Here is a 25,780-nt window from a genome sequence, read left to right on the forward strand (position 1 = left end):
GGGAGGGCAGAGCTCCAGGACAGGGAGCAGCAGATTTCTGACTCTTCTGATGGATGTGAGGCTGCAACTGCACGGATTGACCTGACCTGGCTCGCTGTGACCTGAGCTCTGCTTACACCAACAATTCCTGCCTGCTGGGGCACTGCCCCTCTCAGAGGTGTGGGGAGGCACAATCCTCTGGGCAGGCAGGAAAACAGGGAGAGAACCCAGAGGAGGAGGAGCTGCAGCCCTACCTGACCTCATTTCACAAGTAAGACCAAAAAACTGTCACATTAAAGTCATTATTTGTTCTTACAGGACTGTTACTTCCATGTGATTTTCAGTCATTCCCAGAAAAAAAAAAAAGAAAAAAAAAAAAAAAAGAAAAATACTTTATTTAGTGTCTAACTGCAAGAAAGAGCAGCTAAAAATAGGGATTTGTGCCAAGATTGTTCCTCTTGCAAGAGCTCCCTTTGCATTTGTCCCTAACACGCTGAACTGATTGCTTCATGTGTAATCTTCATATGTACAACAAAAGGAAACTTTGGGTTGAGGGAGCAAAATCCCCGTTTTCAGGTCAAATGCTAAAGGCTGTCTTTCTCAGAAGGCACAAAATGTAACTGCTGAATTATCTTCTGTGTTCACACTGGAGAATGTTTGGGACAGCAAATATCAGTGTTACCAAGAGAGTTCAATACAGAGAATGGAAACAATCCAGCTGAAATAAACACTTGGAAACATTATTTCTTTGTTTATTTAAGCAATCATAAAACTATCCATTGCAAATCTCATCAGGTTTGTGTCACTTTTCTTTCTATTATTAGGGGTATTTTTACCTTTTACCAAGTCTTATCTCCCAGGTAGAATGATCACTTCCTTCTTTAAATAACGTTAGAAAGTTTCAAAATAACAGCAGAGCTTATTGGAATGGACACATGGAAACACAAGCTGAAGAATATATATATATATATATATATATATGTACTTCACACTATAAATATGTAAACATATTGAACCTAAAGTGGAAAAAAGCTTTCAGTTTTCCTTGTGGTTTTCCAGCAGGCAAGAGGCAGAATTTCAAGGGGACCTCTAAAGCATTTAGACATGTGCAGTTTATCAGCTCACGCTTTAGGGAAAAGGTTTTTTTTCTTTTTTAGTTATTGTTACAGTGTCCTGATTCCAGCCTGAGAACACACAGGGACACCCCAGCATGGCATCAGTGCCATCCCCTCCCAGAGGTGTGAGAGGCTGATAAGTACCTGTGTCCCTCAGGTGACAGATCTGGGGACCAAAAGCTGCCACAAGAAGTGGGGAGAGCAGCCAAGGGCTGTCACTGACCCAGTGTCCTGAGGGGAAATGGAACTCTGGGGTGATCCCTCCCAAAGTGCAAGGCTGAGGGTTTGTAGGCTGAAAAGGTGAAGTTCCAAACACAGCTGTGGGGTTTGGAATTGTATCAGAACAAGTTCTTTGTGACATTATTGTCAAACGGCCATATTCAGGCTAAAAACTGTAAATTTATTAAATCCTGTTCACCTTTTAAAAACCACCAGGAACGGCTGAACAGCCTTTGTGCTTTCAACTCCCTCGCAGCACTGGGACTTGCAGATACTGGAATTTATTGGAGCAGCCCATGGAAACCCTCCCCAAGGTGCCTGAAGTTCCCAGGGAAGCCAAGAGAACGGTACAAACCTCAGCCCCGTCCAGGGGGAGCTTCACCTTCACCAGGCTTCGTTCCAAGGACTGGAGCTGGCTCCCAGCCCAAGCACAGACAGGATGTGCAGCTCAATGGGAACAGCTGGGGATGGATGAGAAGGGTCAGATGAGAGATACCAAAATGTCAGACAGCCTACCGACTGTTGTTGCCATGAGATCCAACAGTCAACATCAGTCTGATAAGCTATCCGACAGGATGGTACAGCCATGGCATGGCACGACGGGCTCCAGCACACCTCACTCACCTCGCCTGCCTCCAGCCCTGCTGACCCGGCCCAGCAGCAGCCTAAGCCCGCCCGGGCTCTGGGCCACCTCCTGACAATGCTCTTTAGAAAGATAACAATTAATTCTTGCTGCTCACCCGCCTAGGATAAAAATAAAAACCAACCGTTCACAAGCACAAGGTGAGAGCAATGCAGGTACAGCAGCAGTGGGGACTAAAGAGGGAAAAGAGCCGTTTTTGTATAAATTCTGTTTCTGGACGTCTGAGCTGGCACGTGCTGATCAGAACGATCTTGACTTTAAAAGCATGAGGCTAAAGGTTCTCTCAAGTTCTCTGCACCATTACTGGGTAGACACAAACTCTGCTTTCAGCTGGAATCTGAACTCTTCCCCCTCTCTCCTCCACTGCCCACAGTTCTGGGCTCAGAGGCAAACACCTGAGCAGAATTTAGGATAACAAATCTTACTCTCTATTTCACCTACTTAAGCACTCACTGTGCTTCAAGCAAGGCACAGCCTTCCTCCTCCCTTCGCTAAGCAAAAAGTTCTGAAGAGAAAAAACAAAAAAAAAGAACAAAACAAAAAAGAACAAAGGGTTTGAGCACCATTAGCGCAGGAAGGATGAGCAAACATGCACAGAGCATCCAAAAGTGAGAGAGGAAAAGAAACAGCTCAAAAAGACTGACACAAGAAATTCTGGAATGATCATAAGATGACTTTATAAAGTTTTTATCTTAACTTCATTCTAAATATACAGAATAAAAAATGTTGGCTTCAGCATTTTGACATCAACCATCTCTGCTAACATCATGAAGTTGGAGAGGGTGGCTTTTCCAGCGTGCAATGCAATGGGAATTCAGACGGAACAGCCTTACCATGAGGGACATGCAACAGTTTGTACCCGACCTGGACTCAGTTATTTACATTTTCATGGTCTTGAAACTTAAGGAAAAAGCAAACCAGCCACCCTTCAAAAGAAAATGTTACCCTCAGGTGATTTCAGAGTTAAATCAGGAGATGGGGAGTATTAAATCATCAGATTTGGAAGTAATTTGGATGGACAACATTTGTGTTAAGCTCCATTTAACATCCCACTGCCCATCCTGTAAACACAACCCAGACTCATGAAGCATTCACACCTTTCCATAACATTTATAAGTTTGTCAATGAAAGAGTTGCTGTAATATCCAAATTACTTTCAAAATTTAAAAAAAAAATACCCAAACTTGTTAGGAGTTGAAAATTGATGTTAAAAAAATTTTCCCCCTTTTGAATAATGCTGTTTTTTAAACATATGAAAAGATGTGTCATTTCTCATGTCTGCCAAAACCCATCGTGAGGGGTTTTTCCCATTTTTTCCAAGCTCATTTGGTTTTTTCTTCTGAGTACATCTTCTGTTGCAGTCGCTTGGCATAGCTCTGGGCCATGGAGTTGATTATAGACAAGATAAAATAACAAACCATGACAATCACCAATTTTTCAAATATCCAGGATAGCCAGTTTTCCCCCTGAAGAGACAAAACAGAAGGAGGAGGAGAATGACGATTAGTGGACAGGAACACGGAGAGTTCTGGGTGAAAGGGGAAAAGCCTGACCGTGTCTTTATTCTGCAATTAATCAAATTAAAACCAGGAACCAAGTGCGAGCTGACAGGATTCCTGCAGGTCCCTCTGCAAAGCCGACTTTAGTCCCTTGAAAGAAAATGCAGGAGGGGCTGCCAAATCCACTGGCGGGCAGATGACGAATCCCTGATCATTTCCCAGTGCTCCCAAAGTGATTTATTATTCTCAGTATTGTCTGGGCTTCCTTAACAATTCGTGGAGTTCAGAATTAGCAGCCCCTGCCTGTCACTCCCTGTCGAGTTCCTCGCAAAGAAAACCATCAGGTCGTTGGTTAATAACAGTTTTTTTTCCCTAAATTGCTTTTTCTGGCTTATTTCCCCGTTAGGATCCCACTCCTCGGTGTCCTTGAAGTTCTGCAGCATTTCTCAGGGGAATTTTAAGCTGTGCTTTTTGTCAAAGGAGGGCAGCAAAGCTCAGCTCAGCAAGCACCAGGCTTTTGTGGGAACAAACGGGCACAGGGACATTTCCAACAGCTCCAACTGCTGCACGTGAAATGTGAGTTGGATCCACGGATTTATCTCAAAATGCCTCAGCAGCCTAAAGAATTTCATGTCAAAGCTGCTCTGTCCCACTGAAAATTCGGGTTAAGTTTTTAGAAATACTTTTTAAAAAATTTAAATACTTTTTCTGTATCAAAGGACACGTCTGCCCCTTGTACCTGCCCCAAACGGCGTAATTTATTTTCCTTTCAAAGACTAAAGGCTTGGGGATTTTATTTCTCTTACTGCCCACTGAGCCACAGATCCCACTGGCTTCTGAAGCATCGGTGCTGCCCCGTTTGTTACCATTTCACGTGCAAAGGCAACTTTTTTCTCCTTAAATTTAACTTTCCGAAGAGGCAGCTAATGCAGTATCAAGCCACTGGTTTTGATTTACACTTCAATTTTTTCTCTAAAGAATTTAAATCCAGTAGCACACAATTAACATTTTTAATTCCCGGGTTGCTTCTAAAATGAGATTTTTATCTATTCCCTGGGTCAGTGCAGATCTTTCAAAAACAGAATGGGGAGTTATGTTTGTAACAACTACAAGTCTAAGGCAGGCAGGGAAGGGAAAAGTGAGCGGGGAGGGAGGGAGGCAAAGAGGGTCTTACCTGTGGCACAGCACTGTCGGATTTGTGGTGAAGTTTTATCCTCTGAGCTTCCAAATATTCTTGAAATGGCTTCTGAAGAGAAGGACCTATACTCGGAATAGCACTGATGGAAAGTTCATCCCAGAGAACAAGACAAAATAGAGGAGGAAAAAAAAAAAAAAAAAAAAAAAGACGAAAAAACATTTTTTTAAAAACTTACCACTTTACCTAATCAGAACAAAGTTCAGCTGAGCCACAGCTCAGCAGAGACCTCGAAGCTACTCGAGAAAACGCAAAGCCAAGAAATAAATCGCATTTCATCTTTTGATCTGATCCTTCGGGAGGGATGCGTTTCCCCAGATCCTCAGCAAGTGCTTATGAAGAAGAACATCCCAGAGCGCTGGGAAGGGAGGAGGAAGCGAGAGCCGGAGCATCTCCCGGGAGGCAGCGGCGCCGAGAACCCGATGAATGACTTCGGAGAAGTCCCACATTTATCAGCGGCAGTTCCTGTAAGAACTGGTTTGAACCGATCAACGAGGAAATGACTGCGGCTCGCTTGTGTCATCCCCCGGTTAAAAAAGAAACTGCCGGCCCAAGCCTCGCCCCTCTCCCGCACGGAGCCGGCCCCTCCGCCCGGCCAAGTCCTTTTTAGGACAAGCCGTGCGTCATGCCGGCCCCGAAAGAATGCGGGAGCGATCCCGGCGCCGCCCCGAGCCGGGATAACAAAGGAACAAAGGAGCGCCCGGCCCGGGACCCGCAGCGCCGGCTCTGCCCAAGCCCTGCCCGCAGGAGACCGACCCTGCGAGGACGGCCACAGCCCTTCAGAGCCTGCCCAGCTTCAAATATAAATGCGAAAGGATCAGCAGCAACCCACGGCCTGAGCTGTGAGGGGAGAACATTCCCAAAGTTGGATCCACCCCATCCCAGCCCCAGCACGGGGCAGTTCTCATCGCTGACCACCTCCACTGCAAAGAGAAGGGAGATTCTGTCTCCTATGTTATTAAACTCCCCAATTTGAAATAAAAATTCAAAATGATCAGCAGCAACCCCATGGTCTGAGCTGTGAGGGGACATTCCCGAAGTTGGATCCACCCCATCCCAGCCCCAGCACGGGGCAGTTCTCATCACTGACCACCTCCACTGCAAAGAGAAGGGAGATTCTGATTTTTGTTTAAAGAAATCACTGTGTTCTCCTATGTTATTAAACTCCCCAAATGCAAATATAAATTCAAAATTATCAGCAGCAACCCACGGTCTGAGCTGTGAGGGGACATTCCCAAAGTTGGATCCACCCCATCCCAGCCCCAGCACGGGGCAGTTCTCATCGCTGACCACCTCCACTGCAAAGAGAAGGGAGATTCTGATTTTTGTTTACAGAAATCACTGTGTTCTCCTATGTTATTAAACTCCCCAATTTGAAATATAAATTCGAAATTATCAGCAGCAACCCCACAGTCTGAGCTGTGAGGGACATTCCCAAAGTTGGATCCACCCCAGCACGGGGCAGTTCTCATCACTGACCACCTCCACTGCAAAGAGAAGGGAGATTCTGATTTTTGTTTACAGAAATCACTGTGTTCTCCTATGTTATTAAACTCCCCAAATGCAAATATAAATTCGAAATTATCAGCAGCAACCCCACGGTCTGAGCTGTGAGGGGAGAACATTCCCAAAGTTGGATCCACCCCATCCCAGCCCCAGCACGGGGCAGTTCTCATCGCTGACCACCTCCACTGCAAAGAGAAGGGAGATTCTGATTTTTGTTTAATTTTCAAGAAATCTACATTGTACATTATCATACACGTGGTCCTCTACTTAAAAAAAACTCACCTAAATGTTGATTATTTGGTTTTGTTATATCCACTACTCGTGCTGCTGCTCCAGGGAGGGTTTAGTAAAACCCCTCAGACCCAAGGTACACCAGGTGTACATCCACGGAGTTGTACAATTCTCTCCCTCCTTTCCCCTCAGCCTCCTGATCTGACACCATATTCTCTTTTCCAGGCCGAAGCCCAATTAAAAAAGAACAGCTTTCTAATTTTAGGAATTTATGAAAAGCACGAAACAAAGTGTCTCATTCTCCTCCAGCAAATCTATTTATTTCCTTCATGGCCAGGGGCAAAGGAGGTTTTTTGAACCCATTTCCCAGCAAAAGGTCGCTTCCCTCGTGATTCACCGCCGGGTGAGGAAATTCTGTGCCCGGACTGGTAAAAATTCTGGGAAAAAAAAAATCCTTTGTGGTGCTCAAAGCACGTCCCTTATCCATTTTTTAGAAGATGTGTCAATGTTCCAAAGAACCCCAAAGCTCCCGAGGTGTCTGAGCACTGCCCATTCCTGGGAAAAGCTCTCCCAGGGACTGCAGGACGAGTCACGCCCGCAACATCAGCGACATTTTGAGGTTTCTTTTCTTTCTCACCCAATTTTTGGGAGGCCCGAGGAGCGACTGCAAGGTAATGGTTTACTTTTGAACTTCTGCATGATTATGAAATGAGGAATATTTTAATGGTGAGGGATCAATGATTAACAGGGTGGTGTTCCAAGGACTCCGTTCCTCACCGAAATCTGAACTGGGTCAGTCCCCAAATCGAATTAAGCACAGAACAAAGAGCAGAGCCTTGAGGAGCTCCTGGTGCATCAAAACAAGATTTCCAAAAATTTCTCACTAAATAATTCACTTTTTGTTTCCTTTTCTGGACTACTAGTTAAGTGCACAAAAGTAATTGTATCAAAGCAATTTTAAAGAACTGCAAGATCCTAAATGCAAGGACCTCAGCTCCTATTTTTGGTACATTTGTAAAAAATTTAATTCTGAAAAAAAAATGTGCACAGATTTAAATAAAGAGTAAAAAATAAGCATAGGAAAACCTAGCAAATCAGGGATCCACATGAAATACTTGAAATCCCATCTCGGCAGCACAGTGTTGGTTACTGGTGATTTTTGGAAAAAATTAAATCATTTAATCACCCAGTTATGTGCCGCCAGATATCCAAAGGCACAATCTCCAATCTAAAAATCTTGAAAAAAATTTAGTTTAAGCGAGTTCTGAAAAATCCATCTCAGAGATCCCTCGGTGCTGATCCAGGAGGGGAGGGGGAATTGGGGCTGAATTTTGTGGGATCCGGGTGGGACCGGGCAGGGCCCACATTTACATCACAATTCCTGCACTCAGCACCTCCAAAAAAACGAAAATTTCCCAGCAGGAAGATGCTGGAAAATAACCCCGGAATAATCCAAACCCAATTCCCTGGTGCTCCTTTCCTTTGGGAACCAAACCCATTGTCTTTCAAACCCAGAATATGGAAGGAGAAATTCTGATTCCGACGTTGTTTTCATCCAGAAGTTGTTTTGTTAAATATTAAATTTCCCTTTGGATTTATCCTGATTCTTTTGCTAAACTTTAATGTTTCACAAGGAATTGAAACTGGGAACAGGCTCCCCAAAATTGCAGTAGCCTTTGGCAATCCTAAATTCACTAAAATCATACAATTTCAGTCAAAACCATGATTTCTGTTCTAACACTTCAGCAGAAAATACCCATAAAAAATTAGGATTCACTGAAAAAACACTCTTGGTGCCTGTTTTCAGAACAATTACCTGGTATTGGTGATTAAACAGATGCAGTTTTTCTTTTTTTTTTTTTAACTCACAGCTACAATATCTATCCAAAAGACAAATTCTAAAGCTCTTTTCCCAATAAATAAAACAAAACTCCCCATCTGTTTGAAGCACCACATGACAGAAATTCAGCAAAGTTGCTCGAGGAGTATTTTAAAAATTACACCAAAAACCTGCAGAATTCTTGGGAGTTTTTGAGTCCAAAATCTTCCAGTCCAGTTACAGCAAATCTGAGTTTAAATTTAATTAATTTGCTATTCCAAGAACAGCTGTCAACAGTTGTACCTCAAGTGCCTTTCACTGGTCATTAAGTGATTTTTGGGTAACTTTAAATCTTTTTAACAGAACCTTTGGAACTACTGAAAGATTTTTCTGCAAGGCACCAGGATGAAGCACCAACCCCAAAGAAGAAAAAAATGAATTTTCCCTGGGCCAGCTTACAAAAAGTAGAAAGTTGTTTGATATTCCAGTCTGCATTTTCACTAATATTAAAAATACTTATTTAAAACTATTTTAAAATGGTATTTGCACTTCTGAAAGGCACAATTTTCATCTTACAAGGTTTTTAGGAGCATGGGTTCCTCTTGAGTGACTGAAAGCTCTCAACCTGTGCCTTGAGAGGTTGGGAATTAATAACTCAGGGAATTAATTCCAACTCTGATAAATCCATTTGATTTCTATCAAATGCTGCTCCTCAGTGTCATAATACCAATATCTCACAAATAATCTGTCACACCATAAATTAGGGTATAAAATTCCCATTTTATCAAATAATATGTGGATATTTGTTCACTTTTCCAGGGAGAAATATTAAGAGTTCCCAAGTATTTCCCAAAAAAAAAAGAAGCTGCCACTATAGATTCAAATTTTGGGAAGAAAACCATGGGATTTTTCATGAATGAAAATGTGAAAGTTTATGGAAGTTTGCCATTTATTAGAGGCCTCGGACAGCAAGTGATAGTGCAGCAGCTGATCAATAACCCTGAGCTGTTCTCAAACTGATCCTGATGGAATTAAAAATGGAAATGAGAACCTCAGTGCAGGCAGCCCCGAGTCTGAGCCCTGTCAGCAACTGGGATCCATCCCAGTGGGATGCTCAGGAAACTGGGAGCACTGGGGAGGGCACAAAGATGGGAGTTAATGTTTAATTTCATTTAATTTAATGACAGAAATTCCAACCCGGAGGGAAACCAGAGCCCCGTGGGGGAGCAGAAGGTGCAGACAAGGCTGGACACACCTGGGGCAGGTGATGCAATATTGAGTCAGGCTCCACTTTCTGGATAATCCCTCCAAGATTCACAGCCCTCAGCTTGGAAAATCCCTCTGACTCCACACTCTGGGGCAAACACCAGCAGGGTTTGCCCAGATTCAGCTTTTTGGGCTGAAACAGCCCAAAAAGAGGAAAACATCCTTTGGGAAATGGCAGCAGGATTGCAAGTGAGGAACACAGGGAAGGGCTTTGACCCAGGAGCAGCAAATCCCTGGGGGTTGGCACTGCCCAAGGCCAGGGATTATCTCCTGCTGCAGAAAAGGGAGGGAAGAGGCACTGAAGGATCCCACAAAGAAAGGGAACGTGCTGGGATGGGCTCCTCCCTGCTGGACCTTCAAACTTTTCAAAGAATTTCTTTCTATTGGATTATTGACAGCCAGGCCAGAGGGGGAAGGCAAAGGCTTTCACCTTCCCAACACTTATGGACAACATCATTGAGCAATCCCACCAATTGTATGAGATTCCCAATTCTCCATTCCCCTATGGGGACACCAGAAAAATCCATCCTGCAGCTCCAAAGCAATAAAACATTTAGGAACAGGCACCGAATTTGGGAATTTTAGTATTTAGGGTATTTTACCCACCCCTCCCTCAAAAATTTCACTCCAGCACGATGGTATCGACCTCTTTGGAAGACAGATATTTTAAAAACCATTGAAAAACAGATTCCAGTGGAAATATTTTTGTGCCACTGGCCAATTAGCAAAGCTGATTCATTTGCATAACGTGTCCCTTGTCTCAGCAGGGCACCTTTCTTCGTGGAGCCCTCTGAGCCTGCAATGGTTAATTTTTTTCCAGACAGTGATCTAAACTGGCTCAACGGTTAGTATTTTAATGAGCTGTCATTTCCTGTGCTGATAAAGATTCTCACAGTATTTAAACCATCCACTTCCCCGAGGCTCCGCCACCAGCAGGACCCTGCAGTGACTCACAGCGGCTCAGCCTGAGCCTGACTCAGCCCCGGCAGCTGGGGCTGCCCAAAACCTGGGTCAGGCTTAGGGAAACCTGGGGCTGCCCAAAACCCGGGTCAGGCTTAGGGAAACCTGGGGCTGCCCAAAACCCGGCTCAGGCTTAGGGAAACCTGGGGCTGCCCAAAACCCGGCTCAGGCTTAGGGAAACCTGGGGCTGCCCAAAACCCGGCTCAGGCTTAGGGAAACCTGGGGCTGTGCAAAATCTGGTTTAGGTTGAAGGAAACCTGGGGCTGCCTAAAACCTGAATCCTGGGAGCTGGGGCTGTGCAAAACCTGGGTCAGGTTTAAGGAAACCTGGGGCTGCCCAAAATCTGGGTCAGTTTTAGGGAAACCTGGGGCTGCCCAAAATCTGGGTTAGAATTAGGGAAACCTGGGCTGCCCAAAACCTGGTTTAGGTTGAAGGAAACCTGGGGCTGCCCAAACCCTGAATCCTGGGAGCTGAGGTTGCCCAAAATCTGGATTAGGTTTAAGGAAACCTGGGGCTGCTCAAAATTTGGGTCAAGCTTAGGGAAACTTGGAGCTGCTCAAAATCTGGTTTAGGTTTATGAAAACCTGAGGCTGCCCAAAACCTGACTCCTGGGAGCTGGGACTGCCCAAAACCTGAATCCTGGGAGCTAAGACTGCCCAAAACCTGACTCCTGGGAGCTGGGGCTGCCCAAAACCTGACTCCTGGGAGCTAAGACTGCCCAAAACCTGACTCCTGGGAGCTGGGGCTGCCCAAAACCTGACTCCTGGGGTCTGGGGCTCCCCAAAGCTGGGCCCAGCTCCCTTTCCAGCCAAGCCTGAGGAGCAAGCAGAGCTCCAGCCCCCAGCTCCACCCCTGGCCTCAGCTCAGCTCTGGGGCTGAGCTGTTCCTTGTGCCCAGAGCTCTGAAGTTGCAGAAAATGAATCTGGTTTATGGTCAGGTTTAGCAGGAAGGTTTTGGGGTTAAAAGGCTCCTTGGCAGCTCGATTTGCTTTATGAGAGGAGGGAAGGAAAGATCCTGGTGGAGGCTCCAAAGCTAAAAGGGGCCCAGGTTTGAGTGGCTCACCTGAGGCACGCTCCAGTGCCCAGGGCAGCCCAGGAGGCTCCAGGGCTTTTTCTTTGGGACATTCTGTTATGTTCCACCAGTGCTTTCAAAATTAGGAATTGCAACATCTCTGACCTGCCAGTCTTCAGCTCTGCTCACTGCTGCTCTTTGGAATGAAACTTCTGCTTGCTTTTTAAAGTTTCTTTTTATTTTAAACTCAATTTAGGGGAAAAACCCTGACTTATTCAGTTAAATCCTTCAAGCCTTTTGCAAATAAACTCTCCTAATTCTGTTGTGATCCACTGGCAGGCTTTCAACACCAAAGCTCCTCAAATTTCAGCCACATCTGTGTCCCTTTCAGGGCACTAAAGCCATTTTTGTGTGGAGCTGCTCTGCTGTGCTCAGGACACATCCCCCAGGTTTCTGATGTACCTGTGGCAGGGAAGTTGTTGAGTTTTGAACCAACAATGTCAAGGGTATTGGTTTAACCTTCCAAAATTCCTCCCAGGAGGTTGTGAAGCCACTGCCCAGCTCTTCCCACCCCTGGTTGTCCCTTTATCACTTCTTGCCTTGTCTCCTAAAGAAATAACCTCAACCTGTATTGTAAATTATTTTTGACTAAAAAACCCCCAACAATCTTTAAGCAAACTTTCCAGTTACCTCAGTCACCATGATCTCATTTGTGCTTTTTTGGTGAAAAGGAACACCACGCTCCCTTTACCAGCATCAACTGAGATTAAGTTGTAAGCAAAGAATTATGGCACAAGAAATAGCAGCAAACTGGTTTGTCCAGGCAATGCTTCCAGTACCTGTGACCAAAAAACTGCTTTTCTTTCACTGAGCAATCACTCACACTGCCCTGCAGAGCTGGGAAGGTTGGGAAGCTGTTCCACAAAGCCACTGGGTTAAGGACACTTCAGGAGCACGGATATTTTTGGGTGGATTTCACACTTTGTTGCATTCTCAGATGGAACACCTACAAAAAGGGACTTAAAAATCAAAGAGGCAAAATCTCACTGGGCTCTGTTTTAACTCCAGATCACTTTATGAGTCTTTTAGGACTAACAAGGCCTCAGAGAGGCTGAGGCTGCCCCATCCCTGGAAGTGTCCCAGGCCAGGCTGGATGGGGCTGGGACAGTGGGAGGTGAGGAAGGGACTGGATGAGCTTTAGGATCCCTCCCAGCCCAAACCATTCTGGGATTCTGATTTACAGGTAGGAATTCACTGCTTTTGCTGCAGGATCCAGCACCTCTTGCAGGAACAGCCCAGGAGTTCATCATTAACCACAGCCAGAGGGAATCTGTGTGGGCAGGGTGGGATTTCTCCTTTAAAAAAATGTAGATTTTTTTTTTTTCTTTCTGGCCATTTCCCACCCGAATGGATGGCCACACAAAGCAATTAAACAGTTGAATAAAATCAGCAATAAACTCTTGCTGAAGAGACAGAACACAGAACTCCTCCCGAGCATCTTCCCTCACCAAAGCCCAGGGAGGTCCCAAAGCTGGGGAGGGCAGGATCCTCTCCCAGCTCTGAGGCACCAAAAACCAGCTCAGAGCAGGAGCTGCTGGAATTCCCAGTGAGTTCCAGCACCTCTGGAAATCCTCCTCAGCTTGGATTTCCACCTCACACCAACCCCACTCCTCAAACCCACTTATCTTCCTCATTCCCAACAAGGTTTGTTGCCAAAAAATTCTACAAAATTAAAAAAATTTCTGCAAACAGCTTCTAAATTTCCTACCATGTTTTCTTTTAATTTCTTTTTTTTATTTAAAGAATAAAAAAAGTATTCCACGATCTGTTTGTAATGGAGACCTAGACAAAACTGTAAAATCAAATTAAATGATATTAAATGCCTGGTTATTGCAAGGTCACTGAGGGACCCAGCAGCACGCAGTGACAATAAAGAACAAGGTCTGCACATGAATCAGTTTTGCTTTTTGACTAAAAATCACAAAATTGTCAAGAAATTCTCCTTGGCTTATAAAATCAGATATTCTCAGACCTCATCTCACAACTTAATCTTCTGTCTAGGTTCCATTTATCCTGGATATCAGCATGTTCATTATTTTCAGGTATTGTGCTCAAATATTTCCCATTGTTTAAGAGCAACAGCCCTGACAAAGAAAGTCTAAAAGTCATTGTGGTGGATAGAATTTGATTAAAATGAAGTTACTGACCATTAAACAGAGCTCTGTTTTAATTCAATAATAGGGCTTTTAGAGCAAGGTATTGTTTAACATGTTTGAGGCTCCCCTCTAACAGAAATTGATGAGGTAATGCTGGAGACAGCTTGAGAAAAGTCAAGGGTACCAGGGCATTCCAAAAATCTCACTGTCTCCCAGGAACATTTTTTAACTCTGACATCAACCCTCCAATAAAACCCCAATCCAGCAGAGCTCCTGTGAACGCACTCGAAGTAATTCAATGCAAAATTATCTCCAAGACAGATGAAGTAGGAAAAATCTACTGGGTTTGGCTCAAAGCATCCATAGGAGACTAAATCCTTAGAAATGTACCTGAGCTAGGGGCAGATCAAACTGTCTGCAGTGATTGATGCTGAGAAAAACTCAGGATGCTTAAAAGAAACCACATTTTTCTCTCTCCCTCCCTTTTTAAAAATAATGTTCACAGCAACAAATTAATTTTGAGTTTTGGTACAGAGCAGATGCTTGAGCAGAAGATCAGGAACAATAAAGCCAGGATTTCTTTCATCAGTGAAATGCCCTGCAAGGTTCTTCTGACACTCTTTTTCTTTGGAATTTTGTTTTAAAAGGAGTTATTTCCAGACATTCCTCCTCTGAAACTTCTCTTGAGGAGTGTGGTTTTTATGTGAAAATAGTTATTAAACTTTGTGCAGCAAAATATCCATTTACCCTAGAGACAAAACCTTGGAAAAGCAGGAACACCTCAAAATTTATTTTATGGATTTATATTGTGCTGGATTCACTTTAGTTAAAAAAAAAAAACAACAAAAACCAAACCAAAACAAACCTTCTCAAAATCAGGACACTCTATCCATTTCTACCAAATTTAACAGAATGGGAATCAAGCTCCACACACCAAATTTCTAATTCTGATGTTTTATGATGTTGTAAATGTTTAAGGAACTTCCAGTTAAGGAGGATGTTTATTGTCAACCTGGAACACTGCATAAAATCTCAGGTTTGTAGTATGGAACCACAGAATTCTATGATTTTTTTTTTCTATAATTTTATATAAATCTCCTCATTTTCTGCCATAGGATTCCACTACAAAAATGACCCCAGAAATGCAGGGATCTGGGAGGGAGGAGCTGAACCTTGTTTTGGGGTGAAAATTCTGTCCTGATGCCACAGCCCTGAGCCTCAGGACCTGCCAGTGAGACCTAAACCCTGCGAGGGGCAAAGCCTGGGACAATGCACCAGCCCAGCACAGCTGAGCTGCCTCCTGCTGTACTTTTCCACTTGATGGGTGCAGGTATTAATTAATTACTGAGCTGGGAATTACTCACCCGATGAGGGCCACCATCTGCTCCACGATGTGTTTGCTGAAGGTGATGATAACGAAGAGTTTCTGTGGAGGGACAAGAGCAGTCACACAAAGCCTGGAGCACTTTGTGCTGCTTCCCCAGCAGCTCCTGCCCAGCTTTCCCTCTTTTACTCTTGATTTTTCAAAACCTGGAGCACTTTGTGCTCCTTCCCCAGCAGCTCCTGCCCAGCTTTCCCTCTTTTACTCTTTATTTTTTAAAACCTGGAGCATCCAGCAGCTCCTGCCCAGCTTTCCCTCTTTTACTCTTTATTTTTCAAAACCTGGAGCACTTTGTGCTCCTTCCCCAGCAGCTCCTGCCCAGCTTTCCCTCTTTTACTCTTTATTTTTCAAAACCTGGAGCACTTTGTGCTGCTTCCCCAGCAGCTCCTGCCCAGCTTTCCCTCTTTTACTCTTTATTTTTTAAAACCTGGAGCACTTTGTGCTGCTTCCCCAGCAGCTCCTGCCCAGCTTTCCCTCCTCTCCTCTTTATTTTTCAGCCTTCTCCTCAGAAAAGAGGCAGGAGAGGAAAAAAAAGCTGTTGTTCACTTTCTGCCCCTGTTTGCTCACAGTTTGCATTTCTTGCAGTGTTTTTTGCTGTCCATTCTCATCCTCCCCAAACTCCCATTCCCAGAAGCTCAAGGTCACTTTACTCTGTCAACAATGTTAGAATGGAAAAACAGCCAGGGAAATTCAGCCCCTCACACAAACAGGATCACAGAGGGGAAAATAATGTGGTTTAGGCCCCTGATTCAGACAGAAACAGCAAAAAAATCCTCAGTGAAGAACAAAGAAAGAGCCTTTGGGCACTTGTGAGACTGTGATAAAACAGAATAATCAGTCCCTAATAATCACAGTCCTAACCCTAATCCAAACTTATCCTAAAACTCTTCATAAAAACAACTTAGCAGAGTAATAATCTAACCTAGCAAGTTTACCCCTAAATAAAAAAAACAAACCTGTACCCATGAGACTCATGTAATTCCAAATATAATATTTAATCATATTAAAAACTATTAAACATATTAAAAGACACATATCAAATACAACTTCAACCTTAGAAGAAAAAAAGTCTGTGATTTATCGAATAAAATTTTACAAAACAGAGTAACTCTTGATTTCCTACTAACCACAAAATCATCAACACTTAAGCAAATCAGAATTAAAAAAAATGAAATGGAATGGACATCATTTTAGTAAGGTAATATAAAAAGAGTCCTGGGATGGCCACTACACCAGTCACTCACTTCCTGTCTGAACATTGCATTAAAAGCCTTTTCCATGACTCCCACATTTCCTAAATTCCAAGTCCAGCCAGATCACTCCAAATAATCAAGGCTATTGCACAAGGGTGTGCTTGAAAAAGAGAATTCTAAAAGCTGAGCCTATTACAAAACTAAATGATTTATCAACTGTACAAGGCACTGGGAAATGTTTTTTCACTTACATGGGATCTGAGTGTGGAGCACTATAAATTACACAGCAAACACTGTGGTAGCTGAACAAGGCAATTAAAATAATAAAGGAATATTGATCTAATATTATTTCACTTTTCTCTGCTGCCAGAACACATTTTAGCAACACATGGATTTAAAAGCAGAAGAAAACTCAGATAATACAAGAATAAGTGTGGAGAAAAAGTTGTTTTATCCCAAGAAATGGAAAAATTTCCAAATCTATTTATTGTTTTCCGTTTCAGCACTGGGCAAATTAAAATAACCATTTAAAAAATGATGGGAAGAAAAGAGCTTGTGTTTAGGGCAAAATAAAGATTTTAAAGCAGCTTGATGAGGCTGTAACACAAAATATTTTTTTACTAAAAGCTTCTGCTATTTTACTGGGAGTCACGGCAGAGATTTCCAAACAAGAGAGGCACAGGCACTGCAAAAACCCAAACTCAGCTGAAAACATCCCAAACACAGCTCATGCTACAGCCCTGACCACACCAGCAAACCCTCCAGGGAATCAAAACTTCATCTCTCCTTGGACCAGGGTGACGCATTTCCAAGCAGAGCTCCACATTTGGTGCAAACAGCTGGATTTGGATTCTCAAACCCAGCACATCTGGCACGGCCCTGAGCGAGCAGGACAAACAGGGCCCACCAAAGGCAGCCCCTTCCCAAGTGCCCTGGGACACCAAAACCAGCCCCAAAACTGCAGCAAATCCACCCAAACTGGGCTGGCCCAGCCCGGCAGGGCTCAGTGGGGTTTTCTCAGTGAGCTAAAAAGGAGATTTCAAAGTGCAAATGAGTGTTTGTTACCAAAAGGGAGTTCACTGCTGGAGCCCTGGCAGTCTGGTAAGGGCTGTAGGTAAATACTTTGGCTAACCACCAATTTCCTGAGCGGGTCAGCAGCTATAAATTACTCATTTGCCTCAGTTTGGAGCAGCCCAGCAGCTCCTTTATTGTAAATCCCTTGCACCAAATTAATTTCCATTACTTCAAGTCGGGCAAGGAGACTGCAGGATTCATTCCCAAGTAACACAGTGGAAGGGGCAGGGAAGGAATCAAAGGTTTCACCCCCTCCAGCCCCGAGGCAGGGGCAGCACTTGCCTGGATGTGCATTTTAATCACAGCTTTTCCAATCAAGGTTGCACCGAAGAAGGTCCAGAAGGGAACCAGAAAGTGGCCACAAGTTATCCCAGCCAGGTCAAACAGGGGGTTTGGGATCTGTGGAGTGCAAGGGAGAGAGGTTCATGAGTTGCAGCACACATTGGATGGACAGCAACACGACAAGAGTCTGAAATTTTGAAAAAATGAACAGTTTCCCCCCTCTCCAACTTGATCCAAAACTCTTGTGTCTTCATAATTGCAAAAATGTTGATGTCGCACCACATAACTTAAGGCTCTGGGGTTCAGCTAGACAATGTCCCAGACAATTCCATTCTCATGGTCCCTCCTTACCCCTGGATCCTGAAAAAAGCTAATGAAAAGTTTTCCATGTGAAGTGCACAGAAACCACAGCAAAGCCATCTTGAGCGATTTATCAAATTTTCTCTCTGACAAGCACATCACTCTTGGAAGCCAGAGTTTCAACTGATCCCCAGTGATTTCCAGCTGAGAAACTACATTAAAAACTGGCATTTATAGTCATATGTATCCAGTTTAAAAACACTGATTAGATTTTATTAAGCATATGCATTTCATTTAAAATTAAAAGAATTTTTTATTATTATTAAACTGCTGGCCTGACTTTTGGTATTGTGATCCTATCTGTAAAATATTTTTGAAATGAAATCAAGAAAGTGTCTGAATTCCAACCTTTCCCTCTCAGCCTGCAGCACAAGGGCAGTGTCTGAGCAGGGTCACTCCCAGGAGCACTGTGGTACTGCTGGTGTTTTAGGACTTAAATCAAGCAATAAAGAGTGCAGATATAGAAAGAATAAAGGACACTCTGCCACCAAGCCTGCAACCTGTGACAAAGGGTTGGACTGGACTGCTGGAGAGCAGCAATTCAGATTTATGAGCAGCCACAGCAGCACCTGCAGAGGAAGAAATGGGAACTGGGCTCTGCTCACGGGTCCCTGAGCAGGCTCCACCTCTGCTCACACCTGGGCCAGCTGCTCTGGCCACCAGAGCTGGTCAATGATTGAGCCCAGAGCCTTCTGCTCCCTGAGCCAAGGCTGCTCCAGGCTCTTCCTGGCTGCCTCCTCTCAGGGGTTTTGTTGATTCACAGAACGTTTCAATCCCTGCAGCCAGTTTGGGGCAGGGGTGCTGTGGGTTCAGCACACCATGGGCAGAAGTCACTCAGCACATCCTCAGGAGGGTGTCTGAGCAGCCAGCAAGGTTTTCTCTGTGCTTGTTACTGAAAGTTGCAAAAAAAAAAAATAAAAAAAAAGCACACAACGACAAGAGGGCAAATTCTCCTAAGTCACAGCAAGGAACTTCAGGGCTGATTCTTGATTTGTTCCTTCCCCAGAGCTGCCTTTATATAGAAATAAACTCCAGACAATCCTGACTTCCTTATTGCCACTAAACAACATGACAGTCAGTTGACTTCACTGGATAAGCTTGCAGAATTTTAATTTCCATTTGCTTGCTTTGGTGTTTTTATGCAGCATTTAGAAGCCACCACTTGAGAGACAAGGACCCGCAGCTGGGACAGTCATTACCACTTCACCAGCAAATTCTCCACTCATAAAATACACATCAAATAAAACCCTGCCTAAAATCCAGGAGGAAGATCACAATTACAAGGGAGGCAAGCAGAGGGGACACCTGGTAGGGCACAGAGAAACCCCTGGGCTGGTGGGGGCACAGCCAAAAGCAAGGAGCACACATGGGGGGCTGCCTTCCTTCCCCTTGCTCACCCAGAGGTGCCACACAGAGCATTCCTCTTTTCCAAGGAAAGCTCTGCATTCCTGCTTTTCCAAGGCCTCTGGAACCTTCTCCAACCTCTTCCTTTCTCCTGCAGTTGCTGTGTGAGCACATTTACAAACCCCAGGTGTGCCCTGGTGCATCCTCATCCCTCCCCCAGTCCAGCTGCAGCTCAGGGCTGAGCAGGGCCTGGGCAGCAAAGTGGAGAAGAAGTTAAACAAATGTTTAAATATTACTGAGCAGGAACTCTGGGGTGTTTACAGCCACCTCTGGTGTTTACAAACCCCTTCCTCCTGCTCTCCACTCCTCCACCTTGCCCAGCCCAGGCTGTGCTGGTGACAAGGACAGGGGATAGCTGGGGCAGGGATGTGTCAGAGCAGGGAGCAGCTCCTGCCTGGCAGGATTTAAGGAGCTAAACTTCAGCTAAACTTAGCTTGTAGGCTAAACTCCACTTCAACATGAAGACATTTCAAAGGATTAGTGAGCAGGAGCTTTAGGGCAGCAACTCTGATCAGATTAATCCTAACACAGGTTAACCCACATCTGAGCAAGCAATTGGCTGTGTCATCTTTGTAATTTAGGAAACCAAGAGATGCTGGACGAGTGTGGAGTGAGAGCCTCAGAGCTGGGTAATGTTGTGGTTATTCCAAAAAAATGGGGCTGGGGGGGATCACACACTTTTCCCCTTCACTGCAGTCATGTCCCACAGTTTGTGTGTGGGATGAAGAACAAGGCACACCATTCCTACCAGCTCCAGAGAGAGCTTGAAACCTCCAATATTATTGTTTTATTCTGAAAGAAGAGCATTATCCTACTAAAAAACTAAAATAGCATGACTGGAGATGATTCTTTCACCTCTTGATTTAAAAAGCCATGAGCAGTTTGTAGCTCCACAGCCACAACTGAAATTTGCTTTCTTTTTCTGCCCCCTCTGATTCCTAATGACCCAAAGAGCAGATTTTGGAGGACTGGAATGAATGGAAGGACACCTAATCAGGATTTCTGCAGGGACTTTCCCACTCTCCAATGCATGCACACCTCTGGATTTGAGGAAGTCAAGAATGTCAAATACAATACATCACCACCTAAAGAAATCCTAACACATTTCCAGCAGATTTTGTTTCCTTGAGCACCACAGAGATCACAGAAAGTGCAAACAAAAATGAATTCCACGGCAGAAGATCCAAGCTGCAGTTTGTGCCCACAAATCCCCAAATAAATAATTAAATTTCCTGGGGAAAACTCACCGAGGCACAGGCCAGGATCCCAAAGAATCCAACCTTCTGCACCAGGTTCTGCACAGCCACTTTAGCCCGGGAAGCAAAGTCCTGCAAAAGGGAAAACACAATTATTCATGAGGAAAACCCACCTGAACTGAGCTCAGAAGGTGTGTGATTTCCAGCATTTCCTACCTGGGAACTGGGAGACATTTTAAACCAGGAAGGTTGGTTTGAAAGCCTGAGTTTAGAGGGACAATCGTGGTGGAAATTTGAGCATCACATGCATTGAGTTTTGGGGTTTTTTTTGGTTTTTTCCAAACCCTGTGAGTGGCACTAAGCTCCCACTGCTATGGAAACAGGTTTTCCACTATTTATTTCCCCATATCTTTGGAATGCCAGTGCTGCTTACACCTTATTCCTTAAACAAGCAGAGGGAATTCATTCCTCCAATGCCATTTCCAGGGGCAAAAAGGAACTTTCTGAGAACAGAAAGAGCACAATAATCCCATTATATCCTCAGATCTGTTCTCCCAAACCCAGGATCTCAATCAAAGCAGCCAATTCCAGGCACTGCCTACAACAGACTTGTAAAATTCATTAAAATCCTGAAAGCTGAGCCTAAATTACTTTAAAAGCAGGGAAAGTGCAGCCCCTGTGACTGGGGTTGCCTTTTTTTATTTTGTGATCAGTCCTTACTCCTGAGGCTCAAAATTTGCCAAACAGCCAGAAAACCCCTTAAAAAAAAAAAAAAAAAAAAAGATTCTCACAAGCAGTTTCTTTGCATGTGAGAAGGGAATTTACAGGAGATAAAATTCTTTTGAAGCTAAACTGTCCAGAAAAATAAAAGCAAGGTCAGTGCTCCCTGCTCACCTTGGCCACAACAGTTCCAGAAAGCTGGGAATCCTTGGGAATAGCAAACATTAAAAAAATAACTACCCATTCCTTTTTTAAAAACCTACAAATAAGCAATAAAATTCTGATTTTCCAGGAGCAATGCAATAAATTACCCAAGGAAATGACTTTAATCAATAATTAATGACATTCTAAATTCCACCCTTTACTATTGAATTGTAGAATTTAGAATATCATTAATTATTGATTAAAGCAACTGCAGGGTAATCCAGAAAAATTACATTTATGCAATTTTAATTTTGTTACAGTTCCATCAAAACCTTAAATACTACACACCAAAGAAGGAAAACTACAATTATTTTACAATGTTCGTGCATATTATTTAGATTTTGAGCTGTAGAATTGACAAAATATTCTGTGGCAGATTAAAAAAATAATAGATCTGTGATGAGACCATTTGCTTTGTTTTACACCCCTTTTTCAAGCAGTAACTTTTCTACATTACTGTGCTTTCAAACAGTTAAATTCCCTATTTGAAAATTCCAAAAATACCCCAAAAAACTAATTATTACTCAAGTCAGAATAATTTTATTTGTTGTATTTAATGCCTGGAAAAATAACTCAAAACTGTAAGAAAAATGCCGAAGAAATGAGATTTCCCAAATCTTTCAGTGGGACATTTTTAACCACAGGGGAATATAAAAAAAACCCTCAAGAATATCCTATAAAGGTGAATTTCCACACTTTGACCAGGAGTTACACTTTGGGCTCATGATTACAAAACAGAAGAGATCAAAATTCACTCTTTTAATGAAAATTTTCCCTGATATTTTCCCACTGAACTTGTAGGATCCCCACAGAACACGAGGGATTAAACCTGCTCCCAGCGAGGCTGACACCAAACCAATAAATTAATTTATTCTGATAGGAAACAACCTGGAAAGTAAAACTAATTTTTAATTTTTTTTTTTCATTAAAAGAGAAAATTTTGACATAAATTGTTGTAAACAACAAAACACAACAATTTCCTGGCAGCCAAGCCCAAAATTCTTGCGACATCCAGGGCAGTTCCTGCTGCAACCCCAAATTCCCTCGTGGTTATTTCCAAGGAAACAGAACCCAAAAAGGGGATCCCAGCTCCAGTGGGACCCTCAGGATTTGGGATGCAGGGAATAAAATACCCTTTTATTGATATTTTATAAAAACACCCTTTGATTTTATTTATTTCCAGGATTTTCCCCAAGGAAAACAACACCTCTCCGATTCCCCAGGCAAACACACGAGTGAAAAGCAGCCTTTAGGATTCTTTACAGATTAATTTAAACACCAAAAAGTGCTAAAGCAGATTTTGTCCTTGGGAAAGGTGTCCTGAAATTGTTCCTTTCTCAGGGATTTCTGGAGCAGAGCTCACTTTGGCCATTTTCAGCTCCTATTTTCTCCCCCATTTCCCAAAGCTCACAGGGTTGGAGCAATATTTTCACTTTTATAAGCCAATAAATATTTTTTCCCTCGCAGTTCCATAAATCTGATGGCAAAGTATCTTGAAAATAAAACACTCCAAGACGATTATTCAAGTGGCTCCACGATTTATTTGCATGAAAGCTGTTTCTATTCTGATTTTAATTTATTCCCCCATTATCTTTTACTGTGTTGCTAATGCACTGTTGTATTCATTTTCACAAGCTGGAATTGGAAATAAACTCTCTAGCAAATGACCTATAAACTAATACTTGCAGCACAGAAGCTTTAATAAAATATATTATTATAATTAGATATAAATTGACTGTATTAACTTAGGGTAAAGCACAGTGCACCTTATTTAACCAAATTTCTTAAAATGAACCAGCTTCCCTCACCCACATTTCTCAACTACAAAATTCAAGGCTGCCTTGAAACTAATATTTTCCCTCCAGCTAGAAACATATAAAACATGAAAAAGCTAATAATGAAGGTCTTAAAAAAAAAGTTTAACAAGTTTGTCTCAAAAAAAAAAAAAAAACCAAACCCAAACCAATGTTGGAGCAAATTTTCTCACCTTGTTAATTCATAACTTTATTTTTTTAAGTTATTACTCAGCTTGTTTCTTTGTTAAGTTCTGGTTTTACACTGTCTATCACAAAGTACTTCATGGAAAGGAAAACTTTAAATTCTAAAAATTTCACTCAAGAACTTGTCATTGGTCTTTCTTTTTTCCAAATTTTATAAATAAGCCAAAAGACAAATTAAAGATTTTTTTGGTACTTATTTTCTATGATCTAATGTAATCAAAGCTATGAATAATTTGGAGGATAATAAACCCACCAGGGTTGCAACAAAACTATGAATTCCAGCCTCAACATTTACTCTGTGAAAACAAGTTCAGAACTATTTCTCTTTGGTTCCTTCCTTAATTTTTTTTTGACAAATCTTTGCGACATCTGCAACAATAAAAAAGCCTTAAAAGTTTCATTTCTCTGAGACTACAATCCCCAGTTTTACAACTTTTACCTATTTCACAACAGAATTTTTTTTTTTTTCTTTTCTAAAGCCTGCACGGGGAACAATCTTTTCTCTGTTTTTTTAAGCATTTGAAATAAAAGAAAATAACTTGCATCAATTACTGCTTTAAAAAATAATATTATTTTATATAGATAAATATAAATATGTATGTGAATTTTATATATATATATATATGAAAAGAGATAAAAGTTCAGCTACTTACAGGCAAACCATTTTCCCCCCAAATTAAAGTCTAGACTGGACTGGCCTCTCAGATCATTGTGATTCATTCTTTATAACATTTCAGGATGCTTTAGCTCACTGTGTCCCTTTCAGAGATGATTTATTTTTTGGGGTTTGGGAATAGATTTCCTGTGAGTGCCACGGCGCAGGCAGAGGAAGGTGAAATGATGAAAGATGACTTCACTGGGTTCATCATCACATGCCAGGATCTGGGCTGGAACAGAGCATGGAAAGGTCAGGGATGATTCCCCGGGCCCAGCTCGGGTGGGGGAATTGTCCTGGATCTGCTCAGCCTCAGCAAAAAGGAATTTTTCAGCGTTTGATTGACCCCACTGGCTCCATGGGATAAAAAAAAAACCCTCCCGAATTTTCAAACCTAAAGGGATGGTAAGGAGAATTTAGATGTTCTGCCACAATGTTCCTCCCTGTGGAAATGTGGGCCTTTTATCCCTGGAAAATCCTTCCTGAAAGAGAGAATGTCTATGTTAACCTTGTCTATGTTACAAAGTTCTGCCCCATCCCTCTGTTTTATTTGGTTTCCATTTATAATTTCATCTCTCTCTTCTCTCTCCTCTCACTGTAAAGTTGGTGAGCTCCTCAGTGTGAGGGAAGAACAAGCGCCTCACCAGATTTAATTAACAAGCTCAAGGAAAGAATAATTTTAATAAATATTTTTTTTCCTCTTTTCCCTCTGTAACAGAACAGTCACAATTAACTGTTCCCACTGAAATTGGGAACAGTTTTCCTTACTCTGCAAGTGCAGAGCTGCTTGATTGATCCACAGGAGTAGTTGGAGGTATCCACCCTGAATAATCAGGGTTGGAGTGAATCCCACAGAAAAAACCTGTAACACTTCCCCAGCTCTGTTCTCTGAAGCCTGCACAGATTAGGCAATGTTCATTTTCAAACAGTTGCAATCAGGTTTTAGCAGCACTGAGAAACCAGATCCAGATCCCAGGGATTTGAGGCCTGGGAAAACTTCTCTCCCTTTTCTTTTCTCTGTAAATACCTCAAGCATTTCACAAATACATTGGTAAAATTGGCAGATTTAACACAAAGACTGAGACAATTCTATTAGTGTTGAGATTTTAGATTTGGGAAGAATGATGTGTAGGATTTTAATGATTTTAGAAGGTCAAATATATTATACTATATTTATAAGAACTATTGTAACTATTTAACTAGAAAACTTGTGACTCTCTCTTGAGAATCCTGGTATACATGTGGATTTGACTGCTTAATGAATTTAAATAATTATTACTAGAATTTAATTAAGTAATTACTTTGGGTAAACAATTTTTAGGATGCATTCTACATAGGCACAATCACAGGAGTAGTGAATGAGATAAGAATTGTTTTGATTCTCTTTTCTCTGCTTCTCTCACAGGAGAAGTCCTGAGAAAGCCAAGCCTCCCTCTGTTCAGAGGACATGTGAAAACCACACAATTCCATCCCAAGCTCATGGTGCACATGAAATTAAAAGATTAAACTTCATGTGGAGAGAAGTTAAAAACTTTTCTAGAAGGTCTGGAAGGAGGTACACAGGATTTGTGACAGGAAAACAGGAGCATGAGTGAAAAAATATAAAAGGGCATAGAGACCTGAATGTTTTACACTTCAATGATTCTCCAGGAAAACTCTGGAGAAGCTGGAGAGGGAAATTCATCCTCCTGCAGATTCCCCAGGCCAAATGG

The 25,780-nt window shown here is 42.6% G+C and overlaps 1 protein-coding gene across 10 annotated transcripts in view; it reads right to left on the bottom strand.

Moving 5' to 3' along the window:
- Positions 1 to 710: 710 nt before the first annotated feature.
- The window catches only part of VMP1 (vacuole membrane protein 1), a 62,246-nt gene continuing 37,176 nt past the window's right edge, over positions 711 to 25,780 (bottom strand). For all 10 annotated transcript variants that reach the window (XM_077787564.2, XM_077787565.2, XM_085557070.1 and 7 more), the window contains 5 exons: positions 20,541 to 20,621; positions 17,530 to 17,646; positions 14,964 to 15,025; positions 4,630 to 4,732; positions 711 to 3,422 (listed from right to left, as the gene is read on the bottom strand). In XM_077787564.2, coding sequence (XP_077643690.1) covers positions 3,279 to 3,422; positions 4,630 to 4,732; positions 14,964 to 15,025; positions 17,530 to 17,646; positions 20,541 to 20,621 — 507 coding nt within the window. In that variant the 3' untranslated portion in view covers positions 711 to 3,278. The remainder of the gene's footprint in view (positions 3,423 to 4,629; positions 4,733 to 14,963; positions 15,026 to 17,529; positions 17,647 to 20,540; positions 20,622 to 25,780) is intronic.

This window comes from Lonchura striata, chromosome 19 (genome assembly GCF_050655825.1).
Source record: "Lonchura striata isolate lonStrDom1 chromosome 19, ASM5065582v1, whole genome shotgun sequence".
NCBI classification, from domain to species: domain Eukaryota; kingdom Metazoa; phylum Chordata; class Aves; order Passeriformes; family Estrildidae; genus Lonchura; species Lonchura striata.